The sequence below is a fragment of the Varanus komodoensis genome, unplaced genomic scaffold (genome assembly GCF_004798865.1).
Source record: "Varanus komodoensis strain SLA01 unplaced genomic scaffold, ASM479886v1 scaffold21, whole genome shotgun sequence".
NCBI lineage: Eukaryota > Metazoa > Chordata > Lepidosauria > Squamata > Varanidae > Varanus > Varanus komodoensis.
The window spans coordinates 6549816-6572559 of record NW_025335589.1 but is presented as its reverse complement, the minus strand read 5'-3'; the positions used below and the strand labels follow the sequence as shown (position 1 = coordinate 6572559).

The window sequence follows — 22744 nt, the reverse complement described above, 5'->3', positions numbered from 1 at the left end:
GCGCCTGGAATCCTTCGTAGCGCGGCTGCTCCTTAGACCTGCTGGCGTTTTGCAGCGGCGCAGAGAAGAAAGGACTTGGGCGGGAGCGGTGTGTGTGCTGGGGGCCGTGCTGGTCCGCGTCCGTTTTCTCCCCCCTGCCCCAGCCCACCATACACCATGTTGTCGCTTTCCCTGTCGTAAGCGAGAGTGTGTGCGAGTCTATTAGCAGACGCGTGGTAGTGATGGCGGCTTTCAGGGCGACTTTTCCTGTCACTGGATACTATTCCTACGACCAGCGGCGGCGGGAGCAGCGAGTAACTCGCCCTGCTGCGGCTGCCGGCACGTTGCAAAGCCAGTCTCCAGGAGGGGCCAAAAGGAAATCTTGACCAACTCCCCTTCCTATCTCTCCCACCCCACTCTCTCTAGCTGCTCGCGGCCGCGGAAGTCTCCTGGGCACGCCGCCGCCACCATGGGCATGTTGGACAGACTGAGGAAGGACTGGTTCATTCTGGGAATAGTCCTGGTGATCACGGTGGCCAAGCTGGAGCCGGCCTTTGGGGTGAAAGGGGGTAAGTTTGTCCAGGAGCCTCGCCTGGAAGCGGGAGGGCACATGCCCTCTCCCGAACAGGCATGCCCGCCTTGCACTCCTCTTTCCCACATGCTTAACTCGCTTGTTTGCAAACAAAGAGGAAACGGGGAGGCTTTTAATAGTCGGAGCCGAGGTCTGGTCTTGCAAAAATAGCTTGGGCATTCAACAAGCGAGGGCTCGGTGCTAGGCTCCGTTTATTGCCAAACAACACGGTGACTCTCCCCACCCCCTCGCCTCAATAAGGTAGCAGCGGCGGTGCAGAAATCCCGCTTCCAAAGCAACTGCTCGTTGCTTAGGATTGCTAGACCACGATTCTCCTTTCCTTGAATCAGCGCAGCCATGCTGAGGTTGGCGATAGCGGCCGCAGCTTCCCGAGACTCCAAACTCCTGAGCGGAGTGAGGTTGACACGTTGCACGCTCAGCGAGAGGGACGACCCAGCTCCCGCGTGGTACAGCTGAGCAGCAGCAAGGCAGGGCCAAGAGGAGGTCTGTTCACCGCTGCAACCAAAATCGAAGGAGAAAAATAGTCGCTTTTAAGGCATCCGCAAACGTACGCACCGCATTGTTGCAAGAAAGGCGAATGTCTCCCGCAACATCGCTACTAAATTTCATAGTGAAGGGGAACCACAAGTGTGAATACTGAAATTCTGACTCTAATGGCAGTCTAGTAAAGTAATGGGGTGGAGTCATTCTTAAACTGGAAAATGTGTTTCCAGTTAATAAGTCTTGTATTTATTCATCTTCTGAAATATGTGTTTTCTGCTGCCTCATTAATTCTCCCAGTAATAATTGATATATTTGGAGGAGGTTTCCCCCCACAAATTCCATCTAAAATGGAATTTAAACAAATACGTTGTTAACTGGGAGTGTGTTAAGTTACATCCAGATAAAATAGCCATTTCACCTGGGAAATTACATGTGTTTAATCTGAGATAATTACTTCTTCTCTTCTAGAGAGAACTGCTTGGAATGCATGAATTATGTATATGCATTCCCCGAGTGTGTGAGCAAGCATAGAGAGCAGTTGTGTTAGTCTTGTTTTCTTCATATTTGAGGGAAGAGCAGACTTTATTGCTGTTTGTCTTTTTTCACACAAGCTCACTTCTTCACATATTGCCAAAACCTTATTTATTTTAGTAGTTATAAAAACTTGGAAATACACACACAATTGGTGCATAAAATCAGTAGCAGATGATCTTCAGTGTATCTTTATTGCACACACAAAGAAAAGCTGTGTTTTTCATACATAAACAGTTTATACTAACTGACCTGTGCTATAGCTTAAAATAATAAATTGGCTGTTACTGGTTAAGCAGCAAGACATAGTGCTAACCATTGAGTTGAAAATGAACAGAAGCATCTTCATGTAGAGAATGCCAAATCTCTCATTTATGTGTAGGTTGATCCCGTGTATGTGAACTTGGAAGTAAGGCCTTGTAACTTTCTCACAGGTATAGGATCTCATATTTTGAGACTAGTAGGAAACAAAAAGGCTTTGAAAACAATGTTAAATGGCTCTTTTTTCTTTTTGCTAAAGTTTCATGAATTCTAACTTGCCGAACTTCTATGTTCAACAGTTAGTTTTTTCTTTCCATACATCCAATTTGACCAGTTTCTGACAGACTAGAGAATGTCTCTTATCTCATGGCACACTCTGATAAATGTCTTTTTAAGACTAGATGATAACATTGTATAGAATTTAATCAAAACAACCTCTACATGAGTGCGCTCGCACGTGCTCGCGTGCGCGCGCGCGCGCGCTCTCTCTCTCTCTCTCTCTCTCTCTCTCTCTCTCTCTCTATATATATATATATATATATATAAAATTCTGAAGAGCTCGCTGACTTGAATGTTACCTTATTATATCCTTAAGGATGGATATATGTAGAACACCTTGCTAACTTTAAACTGAATGATGGAGCTTTTGCACTATTTGTATGATTTCCTGTCAGTGTAACCAAGCATTGTTACTGAGGGAAATTCCTACTGGGTTCTATGAGAATTACTTCCTTGTAAGTATGCTTAGCACTGCAGACTTAGTTATACTTTTAGAATAGGCTCTGCTAGTCAGTTTTAGTGATAGTAGATACAAGAGATGGAAGAACTGTTCTTTCTGAGAAATGGCTTCAAAGAAAGAAATGTGCTGCCAATGATATTTTGGATTATCATGAAAATTTATGCCTGGCTTTTTACTTTACTCTGATGAAGTATGTTTGCTTAGTCCTGGCTCTGGTTATTGGATCAGATGTCTTTGGACACTTGTAATCTTGACAACCATCCAGTAGCCACTTTAAAAGTGCTTGCTCTCTTTTAGAAGTTTGACAACACCTGCTGTTTACTCATGTCAGAGTTTGCTATTTAATCACCTATTGTCTACTACACAGCACAGATGCCTCAGAAACCACCTTTTCCTTAGGTCTGCATGTGAGTTTAGAGCATGCTTTCCCATCTATTTTTGTGTCAGACAATTTCTCACTACAATACATTGAACATAGGGAGAAGTTAGGCATTTAAAACTTCAGGTCTACACCTTTAAAAGTTTCCCCATTTTGATAAATACCATAACCCAGTGGTGGGAATAAAGTAGATACCCAGATGTTTTAGGTTTCATTCCCAGCATTCTTTTCTATTGACCATACTAGAAGGGGCTTCTGGGAAATGAAGTCCAAACATTTGAAAATCCATTGTCCGCCCTGCAATACTGAACATTTAGCTTGTCATGGGACAGAACTTTAACTTAAGGCTAGCCACTAGCTGCTAGTGTGTTACATGGCAAGTAACAATTGCTTTAGATTGTCGTGATGTTTTTGGTAATAGAGAAGTGCCTTGCATCACTGAGAAAACATTAGTTCTTGGTAGATGGCAGTAGGAAAAGCTTTGGAGTACAGCTACAACTGCACATTGTGGGCTGCCTTAGTTCTTTTTTCCTTCATATGCTTGCCCTGATTTTATTGAAGCAGGATGTTGATGTTGTTAGAGAACAGACACTTCTCATTTGTCCATCTATAACTATGCTGAAATGTGAGCGTCTTTTGCTTAACACTGAGGATGAAATTTATTGTTGAAAAAATCCACAAAAAAGTTAGGATTACAAAAGCTTAAGTTCGTGTTAACAAACTAACAAAAAGTTGATTAATTGAGTTTTAGCTGATTGGATGGGTTTTAGCTAACTGATTATTTGATTAAATTGGCATATGAGCAAAAGCATGGCTCAGATGCAAAACTATATTTACTAGATTAGTGTTATAATACGCAACTTCTTAGAATAAGCATTGTCTCTTAGAGCAATGGGATAGCTCTTCTGAGTTTACCATCTTATTTTTATAGATATTTAGCATTAAACTGTTTGTCACTAGGTCCAAGTGTCCCCAAACAGTGCTGGAATAAAATGAATAAAGTTTGGGCAGTCAGTTTTCCGCAGCTGCATGTTCCAGGTATTCTTCAATTATAATGAAAAATTGATATCTTTTAATCTCTCTCACCATCCTCCTCTTAAATTGGCAAAAAACCAATGGCTTGAATCCAGACTTGGTCATATTTAGAGTAAACCTATAGAAATCAATGGGATTTAAGTTAGTCATGACTATCTTAAGTTCCACTGATTTCCATATTTCAACTTTTAGCACAGGGGCAATACTTTTCCTTTTGGTCTGAGAACTGAAAAAGCATGTGCATAGCATTTGTGAGATCCAAGTGACCTCACAATATGCTGTTCAATTATTTAGAGTACAATTATGAGCCTGTTTAAACAGATACATTGGTATTACTGTGCTCTTAGTTATTCTGTAGGTTTCTAGAAGGTTAAACAAGACCCTATTTCCATTTCTTATGAGGAAGCAACAGAAAGGGTAAAAATACAAAATGCCCACTTTCCCTAATAATGCTATGAACAGTGTTAGATGTTGAAGTACCTGACAGAATACACAACTCCTTCAAAACTCTGATTTAAAAAAGGAGAAGCAGCAGCTAGAACTTAGTGAACATTTTCAGAACATGATGAACAATATTTACTAATACTCCTTTTGGGATTATTTTGGCCCCAATTGCATCTGCAAATTTTTGTAAGCAACTCACACCTCTGCAGGTGGCCAGGGTTAGTGACAATTCTCAATCAAGCTGGTTTGAGGCTGCAATCTTGTATCTACTTAACTGGAAGTAAGTCCCGTCAAGTTCAGTAGAGCTTATTTCTGAGTAGTCTTTTATAGTATTGTGCTCTAATTCTTCAGCATGTACAGATACAGCAGTGTTGGACAACAAAGCTGGAGATAATTCCCGTGTCAGTGACAGACTGGCTGGCTGCAGTTTTCCAGGTTTTCAGGCAGGAGTTTTTCCTACATGGAGTTATTAGGGATTGAACATGGAGCCCTCCATGTGCAAAGCATCTGTTCTGCCACTGAGTTACAGCCCTTCCCTTTCTCCGCATGCATTTCTAAATGTAAGATCAGATGATGGCTGAGACTTTTTTCCGGAAATACAGCAGACACTGCCTTTTTAAGAAGTAGCCTGTGAACCGGTCAGGCCTCCCACTGCTGACCCCAAAAGAGAGCAGGAGGGTATCATTACTCTGGTCAGTGCAATGAAAGAAAATTACACTAACTGTGCACTACATGTAGCTGTTTTCTTTGTCCAACTCATATAACTGAATTGTGGTAGCTGTTAACTGATGCCTGGATGTCATGTGCTACCTTCTGAAACATCTATATCATGTGATGTTGTGAATGGCACACTCTGTTTTAAAAACTGGAAACTATTTGTTTCCAAAGCAGCTGTGTACTTTACATTGTTGTGTATCCTGATTAACAATATTACAGGTATATTGTTTTACTGCAAAATAAATATGCTCAGTAAAGGTATGATTTATTTGTAAATGGCATTGTGCATAATACCATTCCCCAAATGTTTTATTTTTATGGCTATCCTGAAGTATATTTAATTCTGGAACAGATTGATAAAGTACACATTTCTGCCAACCGGCATTTTAAAAACTCTGCTAATCAATTAATTGGGCATCTTTTTAGATGATAAAAAGATTTTAATTGATTTATATAACTGATTAATATAATCTCAGTGCCTGGATGCCACTGAACTTGGTGGCTGAAACTGATAGTGGGAGGAGTGGCAGAGGTCGTTTTCACCTCATTCTCCAATCTCCTGTATTTTCACTAGATAGGCTTTTCAGCTTGTCTAGAGAGGGCATTTTGGGGATGGGGGAGGGAAGAAGGATGGGAGAAGTTCAGGATAACTGACATCCCAGTTTCTCTGGTATCTTTCCCTCTCCAACCCTCAGAATGCCTCATTTCTTCCTCTAAAGTCACTTTTCCAACCTTGGAGAAGCAGCTGGAGCAGTTCTTTTCTGCCAGTTGTGGGGAGGGGTTCCATTTCCAATTCACATTTCTGAGGTTGAAGTGCTGCTTCCTGAAAGTTTTTGGAGTTATCGTACAGTCCTTGGGATTCTTGATCATGAAAACATAGGATTGCTCTTGCACTCCTAAGGATGCTCTCAGATTTGGTGAGTCTTTGGTGCACAGAAGAAGAACTAGTCACTTGCAGCCCACACATTTACTGTCACAATAGCACAATTGAGCCGGTTGCTTCTACTCCACACAGACCAAGAGAAATAGCATGGATTGCTTAGTTACTGTAATTCACTCTTGTTCACTTTTCATGCATTACTTCCTAGTTCAGTGCCATCATTCTGGAAGGAATGACAACAGAAAGCCTCCTAAAACTAGCTAAGGGAGGTACCTGAGGGAACAGCTCCATACATATACTTTATACTGAAAGAGTTCAGAGTACTAGCCAGAAATGAAAAGCAATCAGGAGCTTGTGTGCCAGAACATTTCTGATAGTTAGTGCAAGAAATGCACATTTCTTGCTGATTTATTGTGTGAACTGAGACATCATCTCTCAAGGAGGCGCAAGGCCTTTTTAGAGCTTTTATTTTCCAGTGTGGTTGTTGAGATAATACAATTCTTTCCTGTTAACAGAGCCATTGCATTGTGAAGTGCTGGCTGTAATGTTATTTCAGGAGTACCTATTGGGCAGTATGTATGGCATTCTGATAAATGATTCCATGGATGAACCTAGTGCTTGCTTGATGTGAATACTTGCAGGCTCCCATGTGAGCCAAAATTGCCTTGAAAGTTATCAACATGTGGGAGAGCCCCGTTCTACTTCTCCCTTTTCCCACTTCTATCTTAGTTCACATCACTGCCTGTAACTTGCAGGTCTGCCTGTCCTCCATACATCCTTTCTTTAATGAAAGAGAGCACAACAGCTAAGGCATTTTACCACCATCAGTTTGCAGCAAGATTCTCTGTCCTCGTTTATTATGTGTAAATTGGGTATTGCATTATTGGCTATATCTGGACTTGTAGGATTACACTGCAGAGGTTAAAATCAATAGGAGCTGGCTTTAAACTTCTTGTACAGATTTAAGCCCCTGTCTTCTGTAAATATAGATTAGAACTGCATAGAAACTAAATTGTAGTGATTAAGAGTTAATAATAGATCTATGGCCTTGATTTTGTTCTTTAGATCATGAGTCTGTTTTTGTTCTTGAGTTTGTAATTTTCTTAATCTGATCCCTTCTATTTTGTCTCTGTTTCTCCTCTGTGTCTATTTATGAATATGTATTGTATGGGCTCCATTGGAAGAATGTTGAGGAGGTTATTAGGGTTCAACAGGTAATGTAGAAAACTTTCCCTGTGTCCAAATGCCAGGATAGTTTTCTTGGAGCCATGCCAAAATCTGATGGCCTTTAGCTAGTTAGGAAGAACACCAGAGATAATTGCCTTGGACCTGCTTCCTTTAATCTTTCTGTACATAAGGGCTACTTTTGCAGTGAGAATAAGACTGCCTTAATGAAGCAGCTTTGTTTCCAGGAAGGCAGGGCTGGAACATATGTACATACGGACAGAATCTACAATAGTGGGGGAGAAGAACTTTATAAAATCCAAGTCAGTTTTATAGAAAAGACATGGCATAAATCCATTCTCAACCTAGGGAGAGGAATGAATGCACTGGTTACCCAGGTAACTTTGGAAGCTCATGAGTGACCCAATAGGCCATAGAAAGGTGGTGTGTGAGCTTTCCTTCATTTGTTTATATTCTCCAACCATATTTCATCATTTCTGGACTCTGAAGTGAGGTGCCATAGCTGGACCAGGATCGTGGGATGAAAATATTATGTATCTGTACATCTGAATGAATAATCTCCCTGCTATTCCTATACAGATTCCAGATCCGCTAGTTCCACTCTGGTACAGTTGGGCTGCTTGTTATTTTGACTTTTCCTCTCTTGGCTATGGAATGGGAGGGAGCCATTAAGCTTGCATATTTTTATCTATTATAGCCTTCAGCGGGAGCCGTGTGTGTGTGGAGGGGGAAGATTAGGGCTTTCAAGTCTTAACATGGAAACATATCTGATATTGATAAGCTGTCTGAGTTTACCTTTGTATGTGTTTGTGTTTAAGGACCACTGAAACCAGAAATCACCATCACCTATATTGCTGTTTCAGCTATATTCTTCAACAGTGGGCTATCGCTGAAAACAGAGGTACTGCAAATTTAAGGTTCCTCTTTATCATTTCTTGTCGACTTCTTTTTATCTGAATGAAGGTGGAGCATAGTAAGCTGCCTTATTTTGAGTCAGACCATGGAACTGTCTAGCCAAGTATTCCTGACACTGACTGGCAGCAACTCCCTGGGTTTCAGGCAAACTTTTTTCTTGCCCTTGCTGGAGATGCTGTGGATTAAATGTGGGGACCTTTTGCATGCAAAGTGTGTTCAGCCACTGAGCTACAGCCAAGGATCAGGTTGCTAACTTTTCTGGTATTAAGATGCTTGCAATGACAGGAGCCATTTCACAGTACAAGCAATACCCATTTTACATTTTCAGAAGAGCAAATATGTCTTTTTTCACAGAGAATGGTTCAAATAATACCATGGGCTGCATTCTTAGCTCCTACAAGGTTCTTTATTGCTGCCAGTGCATTGAGCACACAGTTCTGTGCATGTTTAGACAGAAAAAAAATCCTTCGGCTCCCAGGATTGTCCTACCACCATGCCTGGCTGGCAGGGGAGGCTGGTGATTCCAGTGTCAGTGGAGCTCTTTCTCCATTGCTGCTTTTTCCTGAGGTTTATATGAGCTGTCCATGGTGCTGAACTCAATCTGCAAGATAGGTTTGCAATCACAGTTATTTACTATAAAACTGAGATTAAAAGCTGCAGTGGAGAAGGATCCCCACTGCCATAGGAGTCAGCAGCCTCCCCTGCTGACTGGGGAAAGCTGGGAGTTGTAGAGCTTTTTTCTGAACATACATTGCATTGCAGACATAATATTACATTCTGGTTTAAATTAAAATGGAATGATTCTTCCTGAGTTATTTTGTTTATTATTATGTCTGTTTAGTGAATTTGTTTAAAGGCCACTTATTAGCATCACTCTTTGTGGGCAGCTATTACACTATAATCGCCAATAGTTAATATAAATAACACAATTAAATACAAACAATAAAATTACATATCATCAACAAAAATAAAACTTAAATTTGTAAATTAAAACCAGTGCAAATTGATGCAAAAAAATTTAGGAGTATTTTAAGAGAATGCCCCTGAAATACTGAAATGGGCGTATGTCATTGCATTGATTCAAATAGCAGTATGTTTCAGGAAAATCATGTCTATGTGGCTCTAATTTTGGTATTACAGTGCTCTGTTTCAGAGTTGTTGATCCTCCGTGTTCAGACAGGTCAGGTGGTTCCACGTGTGGTTAACTAGTTGTCCCTGGACCTACATAGGTCAACCAGTCCTTATAGATAGGCTGCTTTAGAGAGAATTTCATTGCTGGTAAATTTACTTGCTTTCCCCTTAGTTATGTACTGTAGCATGTGCCTTGGTGTGTGTGTATGTGTGTGTGTGTGTGTGTGTGTGTGTGTGTGAGAGAGAGAGAGAGAGAGAGAGAGAGAAGAGCTCTTAAATATTAAAATTAGATTTTTAAATGGTGTTAAGTTCATTAAGCAGTTACCTTAAGGTTTGTCTAAGTTTATTCCTAGTTTCTTATTTATATCAACGTAATCTGAGGCAGAGAATTCATATTCTGTAGTACTTAGGTAGTTAATTGTGCACAAAACTATGTTACAGAGCTCTGGGTGGCTTCTGGGAAACAGCTGTATACATGCATAAAGTAAAGTCAGTTCTGATGTATATTTGAGGGTAGTGGACTTGTGTCATCATTTTTAAAAGTTGTTGGTATTTTATAGTACGGCCAATCACTTCAAAAATCCATTTACTACGACATCATGCTTCTTCTTGTTTTTTTGTTGAACTAATCTGAAGTGAGTCTAGTACATAAAGTTAGAAATAATATTATTCAACCATAAATTAATAATTAATACAGCCTTGAATGCCATACAACTTAAGTCTGTATTTTATTGCTAGTTTACTTTATGATAGTAGGCAGCTGGCTATTTTAAATTTGCACAAATCAAAATAATGTTACTTACTTATTTGGAGCACTGGCTTTTTGAAACAATGTGCACTTGGTGTGCGATGATTATACCAGCTTAAACAATACAAAACAGAGCTGACTTCAGCTGTTAAAACTGCAACCTCTTTTTCTCTCTTTCTTTTGTAGGAGCTGACAAGTGCTTTGATGCATGTGAAATTGCATCTTTTTGTCCAGATCTTCACACTTGTATTCTTCCCAACAGCAATATGGCTATTTCTTCAGCTGTTATCTATCACACCTATAAATGAATGGCTTTTAAAAGGGTATGTTTTAACATCTAAAGGGTGAAATATTTATGGCTGCTTTAGCAATAATATGCTTTCAATGGCATTAGGTTTTTTGACGGGGGGGTGAGGGAGGGCTTTTTTTAAGTCATTAAATGATTTTTTCTGTAGGTGAATGTTTTGACACTTGCTGTTGGAAAAAAACCATATGCTAAATATTATTCTTTCACAATCTTGGTCTCATGTATCCAAAGACTTGGCAGCTAAAGTTGTATTTAGGGACTTACTCAACAGATCATGCCTCTTTTGACAAGCCTCCTGTATTGAATTTACCACACTAGCTTTCAAGGAATATGGAAGGAAGAAATGTGACAGAATAGAAACTTAAATGTATGAATACATATGCATTAGCATCTTTCTATACAGTATGCTAAATAGTTGCTTCTCAATACCTTAAGTTGTTTTTCACTCTTGTGCTTTCTGAGCCAAGGAAAGTTCCTTGCTCCTTGTCCTTGTTCCTAATTGTATGGATATGTTTCCATTGATCAAGAGCTACAGGAAATTATAGTGTAGGTACAGAGGTTAACATCAGGAAAACAATGTCAAGGGTCATTGCTGTGTGTTATACTATTTTTTAAAATAAAATATGTTATAATAGTATTCTATTCTAGTATTTAGATTGTCTCTAAGGGTAGATCTGTTCTCCTATTTATTTAGTATGTTTGTCTACTTGTAGTCCTACCCTAGCAACTTTTTACAAGCCAGGAAAGTAAACAGGAAGTACAAATAGGGTGTGCTTCACCTTTTCATGTACTTCAAGATCCTGCCCATGTACAAGTCAATATTGCCTCAAAGGTCACGTGCATGTTCAAAAGAAAGGTGTGGATATCTTGATGGGTACGGATTCTTCTTTACAATAGCTCTCATAGCCAGTTATAGTACCATATTTTTTAAGATAAAGATCTATATAGTGACTTCAGTCTGGGAATTGCTGAAGAGAAAATATCCCTGACTGGGTAAAACATCTATTCATTTGAACACAGTTGTGTTCCATATACTTGGTTTTAGAATTGGAGTGCAAATATGAATGATGGTTGTGTATAAGATCTACAGGAGTGAGGCACATGCACATACACAGTGTACAAGGTCATTATCTAGGAATAAAGTGATAGATTCTAGTAAGCTATTTAAAATAGCGTACAAAGCAAGGAGATAATATACCAAAACAGCCATGCCAGTGATCCTTACACAAGCACACACAGCACTCCAAAAAAGTTAGTTTAAACCTTATCCCATCCACTTTCATCTTGTGATTCCACCATGCAGGAGCATAAACGTTTTCCACTGACTTCAGTGGAAGCTCCACCCCCTTTTTTCATCTTTCCATGGGAGAAGCGTGGAATTAGGGGACAAAAATGGGGGAACAGCACCCCTCTTCAAGAGCACCATGGTCTTGAACTGAATCGATTCTGCATGTGCTTATAAACAAAGAAAATTATCATCCATGGTTCTCCATGTTTAGACTAACATTTAGTTTGGCCCTTTGCATGGTAATGAATACCTAAACCGAGAGCTGCAAGCACATAAGACTGTTCATAACTGTCTCAGCGAAGTAGACCTCTGTCCTATAATCCCATGTGTATGGAATGTGCATTCAGAAATGCTCTGCTATTCCCAGATTTGAGCCCAAGTACTGGAAGCAGGTTATGGAGATGAAATGAGCTTTCTGGGGAAGCTTCACAAATTATGTTAACACCTCTATGGTTGTAGCCCAAGTCAGGCATTTTTTAATCTAAGCAGGATACAAGCATGAGGATGGAGAGCGTGGTAGATCCATCTCTTCTTCATGTGTTTTCACTATGGAGAAAGGCTTTCTGAGCCTTTGTAGAGGCTCTCCATGCAAATTTAGAAGGCTGACAACCACCCAGAATGTAGAGGAAGGAAGTTCCTGAGCTATCTGAAAAGCTGCTCTGTGTTTTCCCCTCAGCATTTGCCTTTGATGAAGGCCCTTCCAAGACTCATCCTGTCTCAGCTCACCAACATTTGTCTTACTTTTTTAAAGGAACAATGCATATATTCTGAGGAATCTTTGTGTTCTGTGTAGCCTTAAGGAGCTAACATTCCTGCATTCTCTCATTTATAGTACAGTCAGTGGGTAACAGTGAGTACAATCTTTCCTTATTTGTGAGTGTGGGGGCTGAGGATCCTTGCAGACATGATAGGTCAAATTTGTAGCAGTCACTGAAAACTGGAAATTGGTGGGCCAGAAGAGATTTTAGCACGTTAACTAAAAGATCTTGTGGAAATAGGACCTTCGTTTAAGTGCAGTGGTGCCTCAGCTCACGAATGCCTTGGTTCACAACCAAATTAGGTCATGGACATAAATTTCATGAAAATTTTGACTTGGGTCACGAATTCTGCATTGGGTGGCAACCAGGATCGTGGCCATCTCCACTGCGCCCCCCCCCCCCCCAAGTGGGGAGATGGCCACAATCGCAGTTGCGTTTGTGCAGGGAAGACGTGCATGATCGTGGGTGCGCTACTTCAGGAAAGATGGGTGCAATCTCGGCCATCTACCCCCCCAACCAGCACTATCGCAGCCATCTCGCCACCGCCACCCCAAGTGGGGAGATGGCCACGATCGGAGTTGCATTCATGCAGGGAAGACATAGAGGAGCTGACGACAAAAGAACTTGCTGAACTCCAGAGTGAGCAGCAGAAGGCACTTGCTGAGGAGGATTCCACTGAGGAAGAGGAAGACAGGGAGGAGGTTAGCAGTGATGTGATACAGTCCACTATGAAAAAATGGAATGAGTGCCAGGATTTCTTTGAGTAGCACCACCCCAACATAACTCTGTTACAGAGTGTTGAATCTTATGAACGATAACATGGTCTCTCATTTCTGGAGGGTTATGCAGCGCAGGAAAAAACAAGTGACTATAGACAGATTTTTCACCAAAATTGACCCTGCAGCTAAGAGACAAAGAAGAGAGGAAACCCCTGAAGGAGATCTTCCAATGTCCTTAAGGAGGGGGACTACTCTCCCTCAAAACAATAACCTCCCCACCACCTAGGTTAGTGTTCTCCACTGTACTGTACAGTACTTTGTTATTTTTTTGTTCTTTGTCACTTTGATTCAAATTTTTCTGATTAAAAAAAATAGTTACAGAATGGATTAATCTTATTTACATTGAACCTTACGGGGAAATTTGACTTGGCTTATGACCAAAAATTGGCTCACAGCCACACTCGGAGGGGCCAGAATGGATTAACCTTATTTACATTGAATCTTATGGGGAAATTTGACTTGGGTCACAACCAATTTGGGTCACAGTCCGAGTCGTAGAAGGGATTAAGTTCATGAGCCAAGGTACCACTGTACAGAGCTGGGCTTCAGTTTTAATATCTGTTTTCTGTGAGGAGTGGCCATAGCTCTGTAGTGTAGCACCTGCTTGATCCTCGGTGCAATCTTCAGCATTTCCAGATAGGACCAAGAAAGAGTCCTGCCTCAAAGTTTGGGAGAGTTTTGTCAATGTTAGCAATACTGGACTTAATGGGCCAAGCACCTTGAGCCAGCTACATGTGTACCTGGATCTCTTTAGAGTCATGTTCCATTGACTATAAGCAGAGGCTTAATTTAAAAAAAAAATCCTGTAAGCTTCCTAGACATTCAAGTTGCTGAATATACCAAGGAAGCAAAAGGACAGCCTCTGTTCATCTAGGAATGTTCCAAGCCAAAACTGATTAGGGCAAGTGTTGTACAGCCACCATTCTATGGGTTATTTTCCATAACTGAGGAGGGATCTTGAAACCTTTTCTGAATTTAATAGACTGATTGGTCATCTCTCAAAGCAATCCATTGCCACACATCCCATTAACATGAATGAAGCTTGAACAATTGAAGTGTTTAGGAAATCGTAGTTTAGGCCTTGAGCCATACGGCTACTAGGATAAGACTTCATTTACTGAAGAAAACTAGCCAGATTATAACACAGAGAGCTGCTTCTCCAATTCATTGTTTTGCATTGCATTACTTCTGTGAGCTGCTCATGCATCTGCATACATCTGGAAAGAAATAAGTAACACATCTAGATTATTGTTAAGCGTGTATGCTGTTGCAAAGTGATTTATTAGGGCAAACTGATCTCCAACTTGACACCTGCCAGATGAGTTGAAGTGCAACCCTAATAATTTCCAGTTAGCATGGCCAACCGCCATACTGGCTGGGAATTACAGGAGTTGAAATTCAATACATCTGGACTGTGCCAGGTTGGAGATGCCTGTATTAGAGGATTATGTGGTCATTTTTATGAAGATACTTGGTTATTTATGCAGATACAGAATTGGCCCATGCTCAGTTATCCTGATCCAAAACCTTTTCTTCAGTGCAATTCAAAAGTCTTTATTTGCTTTAACTGAGGGTGTAGGCATAGAAATTCTTTTGGATGTGCACAGTTTGTCTCACCAATGAATGTAGAAGCCCTGCTCTGTTAAGACCAACACGCAGTACCTTGGGTAATGCACAAGGATTTCTAAATCAGCGATCTGTGCATGCATGGATGTATAAAACAATGTGGAAATAACTCAGACTTGACTGAGATCAGAGAAATATCTGTGTGAGAGAGTTCAGAAATCTTCCCTGCATTCTGTATTCTGGTCATTAAATAAAGAACTTTTGCATTCATGGCTTATGAATTAGTGTGTGATTGTTTTCATTCTCCTCTGTGGATTGTTTGGTAATTGAATAGAATGAATATTACATTAGAATTTATGTTTTCTCCCCCTTTCCCTTAGTTTGCAGACGGTAGGCTGTATGCCACCTCCTGTATCTTCAGCAGTGATTTTAACCAAAGCTGTTGGTGGGAATGAGGTGAGTTTAACTTTTTTAGGCTTTCTTTCAAAAAATGCTTTTGTGCAGAGAGCAAGATGTGAAAGAATATGAATTAACGGTGATCATCATGAATTTAATTCTAACCATTGTTCAGACAAGGTAGAAGCATGAAACTTGGTGTATTTTATATTTCATCTACAAGTATAAATATCTTAAATACCAAATTTTATTTGAGTTAAACTGAAAACTGCTTACTTTAATGGAGAAAATACATCAACAATACATTCATATAGTAGATGTTTAACTGCAATAAAAATAGATCCAACTTTCCTTCAAATTGGGGACATAGACACTTAGACATAGACACTGTGAAAACTATTTTCACTAAATTTCATAGAAGTAGGTAACAAATACTTGTAATCTTCATTTCTTAATTGTTACTGTTGTCTTATTTATATTTATAATAGTTATATACTGCATAATATAATAAAACTTCTATCTAGTTTACACACAGAATAGTGTAATAGAACTGAGATAGATGTATAATGTAAAAACAATTAGTGATTAACAACTTACAACAAGAAGCATTCTAGGCACAAGCTCAGGATGAATAAGGCCAGTCTGCTCTGGGAAGGTTCTGCTATTATAAAAGAAGATGCATGAATTCACAATAATCTGGATACACTGACTACTCTGAAAGCCAGAATTTCACCCCAAATAGCACCTGTTCTGCTCTAGTGAAGAGTGGGTACAGGCATGTGGGAGAACAGTGTTTTCCTTCCTTTCATGTATTTTGCTCAATTTTCTCTCTCTTTTTTATATGAAATCTTTTGAAAGCCTCCTGTGGCTATTTACAGAGAATAACATTTCAGAGACATTGAAGCATTATTGCAGAGCTGTCATTGTCTGTTGTGTACATATGCCTAGAATCAGGAAAAAGGCTTCTCTACCCTTTCCTGGCAGCAAAATGGTGTTCTCCCATTTGTATAGTTAGCATTCTACAGTCGCTAGATTGGTACCAAGAGGAGCAGTAAGAGGAAAGTAGCTCTACACCTTCCAAAATCTAAGGCAATTTGGGTCAACTGAACTGCAACAAACCAGCAGACAGGCTTTTTCGAATTCTTCCCCGGGCTAAGTGTAAAATCCTTGTTTGGGGCTAGTTGGTAAGTGAACATCTTAAAAGATTCTGACATGTCCAGCAATATCTCTGGGTTCGCACTGTATGTGACAAATCATACCCAAATACATTTGAATGTAGTCCTATTATATGACATGAATATAATATACCAAAGCAATATTCCATGGCAAGTGTTATTTTTTTGTTTGCTGTTGCTATTTTGGGCTGTCAAGTTGTCTCTGACTTAATGGCAGCCCTATAAATGAAAGCCCTCCAAATATCCTGTCCATGACATCCTTTCCTAGCTGTTCTAAATTCAAAGCTGTGGCTTCCTTTGTGGAGTCAATCCATCTCTTGTTTGGTCTTCCTTTTCTTCTTCTACCTTCAAAGAAAAGGAAGACCCAAGTAAGAGATGGATTGACTACGTGTTCTTTTAGCATATCCAAATGTGCCAAAATAGTGGCTAAGATGACTTGCCATTTTGTACAGATAGTAGATATTATGAAATATGTGCACATAATTCACTGCTTCTGGGTGCTTTAGTTTTTATAAGCTAAGAAGAAACTGTGAAAGATCATTATGTTTGAAGTGGAAGCAATGATGTGGTATATTTTATTTGGTCTTGTGTGTTTAGTCCCATAAGAATAGAATGACATTTAAGAATTTGGAGAAAGTCTGTCTGAGGGCAGATCTTGGCAAAGATTGTTGAACTATCAAAAAGGATGTACAGAAGAAATGATGCAAAATAAACTGTAAAATGTTAAAGACAATTGATGTGTCAGTAAACAGGCAGAACTTTTTGAACTCTCAAATGTGTTTTAGTTTATACTCAAATATGGGTTTGAATATTGTTGCCTCTGCGTGTGAATGCCCTGGAAATCTAAATATGGGCAAGAGGGGAGGACGGGAGATGTCTCCATATCATTATAGAGAATTATTGGTTGACCTGCTTCACATATTACAGCACAAATACCTGGGTTATTTAATCCAGGAATTACGGAGACAAGCAGAACACACAAGCTGCATGCTTATTGTTTATGCTTTTAATTAAGAATCCAGAAATATTTCATGGGTTATTTCATGATATGTGAACGTAGACCTCTGGATTATTTATTGTTTAAACAACCCAGGTTTAACTCAGCAATTTCCCCTGGTGTTCTTGGGTTAACTCTGGATTGTTTAACTGACAAATGATCCAGAGTTTATGGGTTTGCACCTCATGAAATAACCTAGAAACAGGACATTTTGCATTGTTAATTAAAAGCAGGAGCACATGACTTATGGTTAAAAAACCCAGGCATTGTTGCTATGAAATGTGGACCAAGTCAGTGTGTGAATAATATTCTGCTTCTCTCCTAATTCTACCCCCACAGTATTATCAAGGAGCTTGGCAGTAGAGGTCACCAGACCAGTATAAACGTGTTGGAATTGGCCTTTAATAGACTGACAGAAACTGCTTGTTCTCTTGGGCCTGAAGTAGTAGTTAAGAAGTAAAATTGAGGCCCCTTCCCTTCAAGCTCAGTTCCCCTTCCCCACTGAAAGGATCCCAAATGAAGAATTGCTTTTTTCCATACCACGTTTCTACTCCAACTTCCTTTCATTCACCAAATAGCATGATGATCATTTACAGTCATCGCACACTCAAGGTGTGTGACCTATCTTTACAAAAATTCTTTAAAGGAACCCTCTATGTGGCTCTTATTTATGACCTGGTGTTAGGCATTTAAATCTATATTAAATTCTTTTGATTCAATTGGTATTCAAGACTCACCAATATATTACTTGGTTTAGAGAATATTATATTATTAGTTCTAGTGATGCCTCCAAATCTAAAACCTTTTCAGAAAAGACATACCAGTGAGTCCCATGGGGTAAGGTAAATTATTGCATGTGGTGAACTCGAAGTCATAGACCAAGGTCACTGCAGTGTGAGTCTATTTGAAAAAGGTTTTGTGTCTGCTTGGAAAGCAAATGAATGCTCTCATCATTTAACTTGAAAATTATAGCTTTAAGAGAATTTTCACCACAGCTAAAAGATCAAGTTCACAGAGGACATAACAGATTCTTAAGTTCCTTCTTCTTTGTAAAACTGGAACATAAGGCAGGCTGATTCCCCTGCCCCTTTTTACATTCTTAATAGAAAATAAGAGTTCATAAAGATCAGAGTCTTGGTAAGAATTTGCTCATGAATAAAATCAAAGTCTTTTCAAGATAGGAAAAATCTGATTATATTGAGCTATCTGAAATAATAGCGTTAAGGCAACTTTTTATTATACCTCCAGTTACACAGTTTTGAGGGATTCCCAGCAAAATACCCTGTCCCATTCAGCAGAGTCCTCTGGCCCTGTGAATGGCTTTTGGGAAGTGCTGAAGGAGCAGTTGTGAGACAGTGACAGCTCACAACTTCCAACCCAGTTGCACGCACTTAAATTTGGATCCAACCCCATGCATTTTGTTTTATTCATGCTAAAAGCTTATATCCCACCTATTTTCATGTAAGGGAACTCTATGTGGTAAACAGATGATCATTAATATGTAAAACAGTCTTTTAAAAAGTTAATAAACAAGAACAGTTTGTGAAAGTAGCAATTAACCATAAATGTTTAACCAAATACCTTCTTAAGGTCCCTCAGTTTTACCTGCAACAGCAGTGTTTGTGCCTGACCAAGTTTTGGCAGAACATTCCGTAAGGTGGGTCCAAGGACAGAGAAGGATCTTGTAGTTATGCTGGGTCACATTATTTAGTGGAGAACCCAGATTTGCCATCATGTGTACAGTCAGGTAGAGGACATAGTCTCAGCTCCTTGAGTATGCCTCTATTTGTGTTTGTGGGTGTGGGGGTAGTATTCATGCTTTCCAGTTGTAGACATGTATTTAAAACATCCATGACATCTTAAAGACACAGCATATAGATCTCAAATTCAGATACCCAAATCTGGACAGATTTGTATTTACCATAGTGGTTCACTACTTAATTGTTGTAGTCAACATCAGTAATGGAAAAGTATGGACATTTACACACTGCACATTATGCAGTAGCCTTGCTCAAATCCGAAACTTGAAAATCCGTTTTTCCTTGTGGTAGGCTAAACCTCTCCAAGTATACCATGCTTTTCATATGGACACATTTCTGGAAAATGTGGTGAAAAGGCCTAAATATCTATGCATAACATCCAGAAAGTATTTTGGGGAATAAAACAGCACGGAAATAAATGCACACTATTCTTCCGTGTTCGGTAATGATTAGTAGCACTAAGCCTGGTGCTGGAGGTTTAATCCAGTTGATCCCTAAAGACTTTTTGGATTCACACATGGGTATTTTGCCTGTTCCAACAGCATGCCCATGTGAAAGGAATGCTATACTTGGAGAAATTTTGGCCCATCGCAAGGAAAAAACTTCTCTCCACACCTGGAGATCACAGGTTGGCTCTGAGCAACACAGCCAATGTTTTATTTATTCTATTAACTCTACGTGTGCTAAGCTTACCTTTGGAGAAAACAGATGTCCATCAAACACTTTCCTCAGTCAATTATTGTGTTTACTGTTTCATTGTCAATTTAATTTTAACCTTTAAAAAGGTTATTTCTTACAGTGTTCTAATCACGTTGTTGTCTTGGAAATCCAAGCATTTATTTTCAGGAAAAGAAAGAAAAATATATCAAGCTATTTTAACAGTAGTTATGAAGATCTTGCAAAGGATCTTGTTTTAAAAATATGGAGAAACTGTTCTTTTGAGTCTTTTTAATTAGCAGGTGCCAGCTGCTCCAAGCTGAGAACACCTGTGCTACCTGAGGTATTAGGGAGTTCAGAGCCCAGTCTCATTGCACACGGATGGAAATTAGAACTAACCGAGTTCTGTGGCAATGTAAATGGCCTTGGTTGCTTTTGCTCTCTTGTTATAAATCTTTAGATTTGGGGAAGGAACTTAAGCATTCTAGTTTTGGAGGGCTATTTGTAAGGCATTTGAATCTTAGTAAGAATGTGTTGAACTTATCAGCTTTTGGCTGGTAAGAAATGAGCTTCTGTGCGGTAGTCAATAAAAATCCATTGTCTATCACATCCAGGCATGCAGAAGAAAAAGTCTTCATAGATAAATTTTATGTAGGATTAGTACATCATCTAAACTTAAATTTCTATATCATTTTCTAAAATAAGATATATATGAAATTCTGAATCCTAACTCTCTAGTCAGTCAGTAAATTTTAATCAAGATGTGCTTATATATTGAATTAACATGTCTGTCCTGATGAAACCCTCCCCTCCTTTCAGGAAACAATTGCCATGGGATGGGGGAATTGGTCTGCAAAATGGATCCATTTTTAAAATCATCTGGGCTGTAATGTCATATTGTCTCCTAGAAGTCTGTTCCACCAAACCCAGTAGGAGTTTCTTAAAAGAGAGTTCTATAAGATTGCATTATCAGTCTTCCTTAAACGCTTGGACCATGTTTTTTGAAATAGCCTGTACAAACACTGCCCCACTGAGCTTCCCTTCACTGTACGACTAACCTCAGTTGTGCTTTAGTGTGCCCTCTGCCTCTAGCCTGGCTGCCCCTTGACAGCCTGCCCAGTGATCTGCTATATGCAAGGGAAGCCTCTTGCATGTTTTCCATTTTTACTGGGGCACCGGGTGGATCTTAAAGAGTTTTTAAATGTACCATTTACCATGCATATTGCTTCTGGCTAATAAGCAGATGAGGATTACTCTACAACTTTCCCTTTTTAATGATAAGTCTATTTGTTGGTATTTTTATTGATGTTCATGGGTGGAACGACTGTGTGTGAGAGAGAAGTTGTGTGTAGTCACATCTTAGAAGACAAGGAAGGTCTTACTTATCCTAGTGAATGGAAAGGAGCCAGGGAGAGAACTGCTACAGGCCAGCCACTACCAGGAAACTGCTGCAGTAGGTGGAGTGTTTTGCACCTCAAGGCTGCTGTTTTATTATTTGCCAAGTTGACTTAAAGTTATGTTGCTGTAACATTAGAGAAGGGCAGTCTCACTAGTGAAGTAGGTATTTGAAATCTTGGCTGCATAACATAAGCTAAATATGCTTAGCCATATTTTCACTCAATGTTGGTATTCCTTTTATTGATGCTTGAAGACAGCAGAGTTCTTCCTAAATTCCTTCTTTACTAGAAAATGTATGCATAAAAATAAAAGAAATACCTTTTTTTCCTTTTAAGTCTTTATTTTCTTTCCACTTAAATGTATGCAACTTTGGATTAATTGAAGTTGCCTATATCTATGTGGGAAGAAAACCTCATTATTAATCAGATTTTAAAAATCTTTAACCTGGTTACAGCCCTTATCTGATCACAGGTTAACCACTCAGACTTTTCTCAGTGGGATTTCTTTTTCATACAGTATAGCAAATCAAGCCTCAGTGTGGACAAGCTGGATGGAGGTGGCCTGCACACATTTACGTGAAAAGAGTATTGATAGTCCATGTGGGTGCTGCAGTCAGAGAAATGGCTACCAGCCATCTCTGTATAGAGTTTAATCTACTGGACAACAAAATTTATATGGAGAGAGAAGTAGATGATTTTCATATTTGTGTACTGGCTCTTGAATTAGATCAAAACAGTGACGGGCTGCTGACTTGGCAATACTTGGTCTACTGTTCTGCATGTGTGTAAGATAAAAAAAATGGTAGAGGTGCACATGGATGTCATGGACTAGCATCCCAAACCATTATTCTCAGAAGAGACTCAGGAGTCAGTAGAAGTTACAGACACAGAAAGGCATTATCAGACTTCTATTTTCTGAGACCTGATTCTCCAGAGGAATCCCAGGATGGTTCTAGGCTCTGAAGATTTGGTCCATGAAGACACTAAAATGGCATGCTGGTAAAATAAGCCAGGCTCCTTCATTATTTGTTGTTCGGTGCCAGGCCAAGACCTTTTTATTTAAACGTTATTTTAATAATTGCTGATTTTATTTATTGGTTTTAAATTATGCCAGGATGTTTCCAGTTTTTTATGTATTTGTATAGATATTTATTTATGCGTTGGAAGCCGCCCCGAGGCTTATGAGAATGGGGCAGCATACAAGAATTCCAAATAAACAAACTTTTAAAAATAATATTTGAAAGCATTTTACTGGCATAAAGTGGTGGCATAAAGCGATTTCCAGTCAGATCAGTCCAAAAACATATAAGTAGCAGAGAAAAATGATGTTAAAGATCCAACTCAACTTTTCAATAAAAATGGCTTTTTGGAGAGAAAATTTATTTAAAGCCCACTCAAAAACAAAGGGGAAGAAGTTCCTTAGATAAAGAGCCACCACTGAAAAAGCCCTATTTCTTGTGTCTACCAGACTAATCTTCAAATGGAGGACCTGCAAGCTGCACCTCTGTGACGTATTTTAAGGCCTAAACAGATTTATATGGGTGAAAGAAGTCCCTCTTTACATTAATATAAAAATCACCAGAAAGCATCAGCAAGTAAAACACAAGTCAATGATTGCAGCTCTGAGAAAATAGCATCAACACCT

At 39.4% G+C, this 22744-nt stretch overlaps 1 protein-coding gene across 9 annotated transcripts in view; it reads left to right on the top strand.

Annotated features, from left to right (window-relative positions):
• Positions 1-243: 243 nt before the first annotated feature.
• SLC10A7 (solute carrier family 10 member 7) overlaps positions 244-22744 on the top strand; it is a 163888-nt gene continuing 141387 nt past the window's right edge. For 8 of the 9 annotated variants that reach the window (XR_006414809.1, XM_044430838.1, XM_044430837.1 and 5 more), the window contains exons 1-4: positions 244-548; positions 8044-8126; positions 10206-10342; positions 15098-15173. Coding sequence is in view for 8 of the 9 variants with exons in the window: in XM_044430838.1 (XP_044286773.1) it covers positions 449-548; positions 8044-8126; positions 10206-10342; positions 15098-15173 (396 nt within the window). In the remaining variant the exon portion in view is untranslated. Of the gene's footprint in view, positions 549-8043; positions 8127-10205; positions 10343-15097; positions 15174-22744 lie in introns of those variants that run through there. The other variant, XM_044430845.1, reaches the window with a different exon arrangement.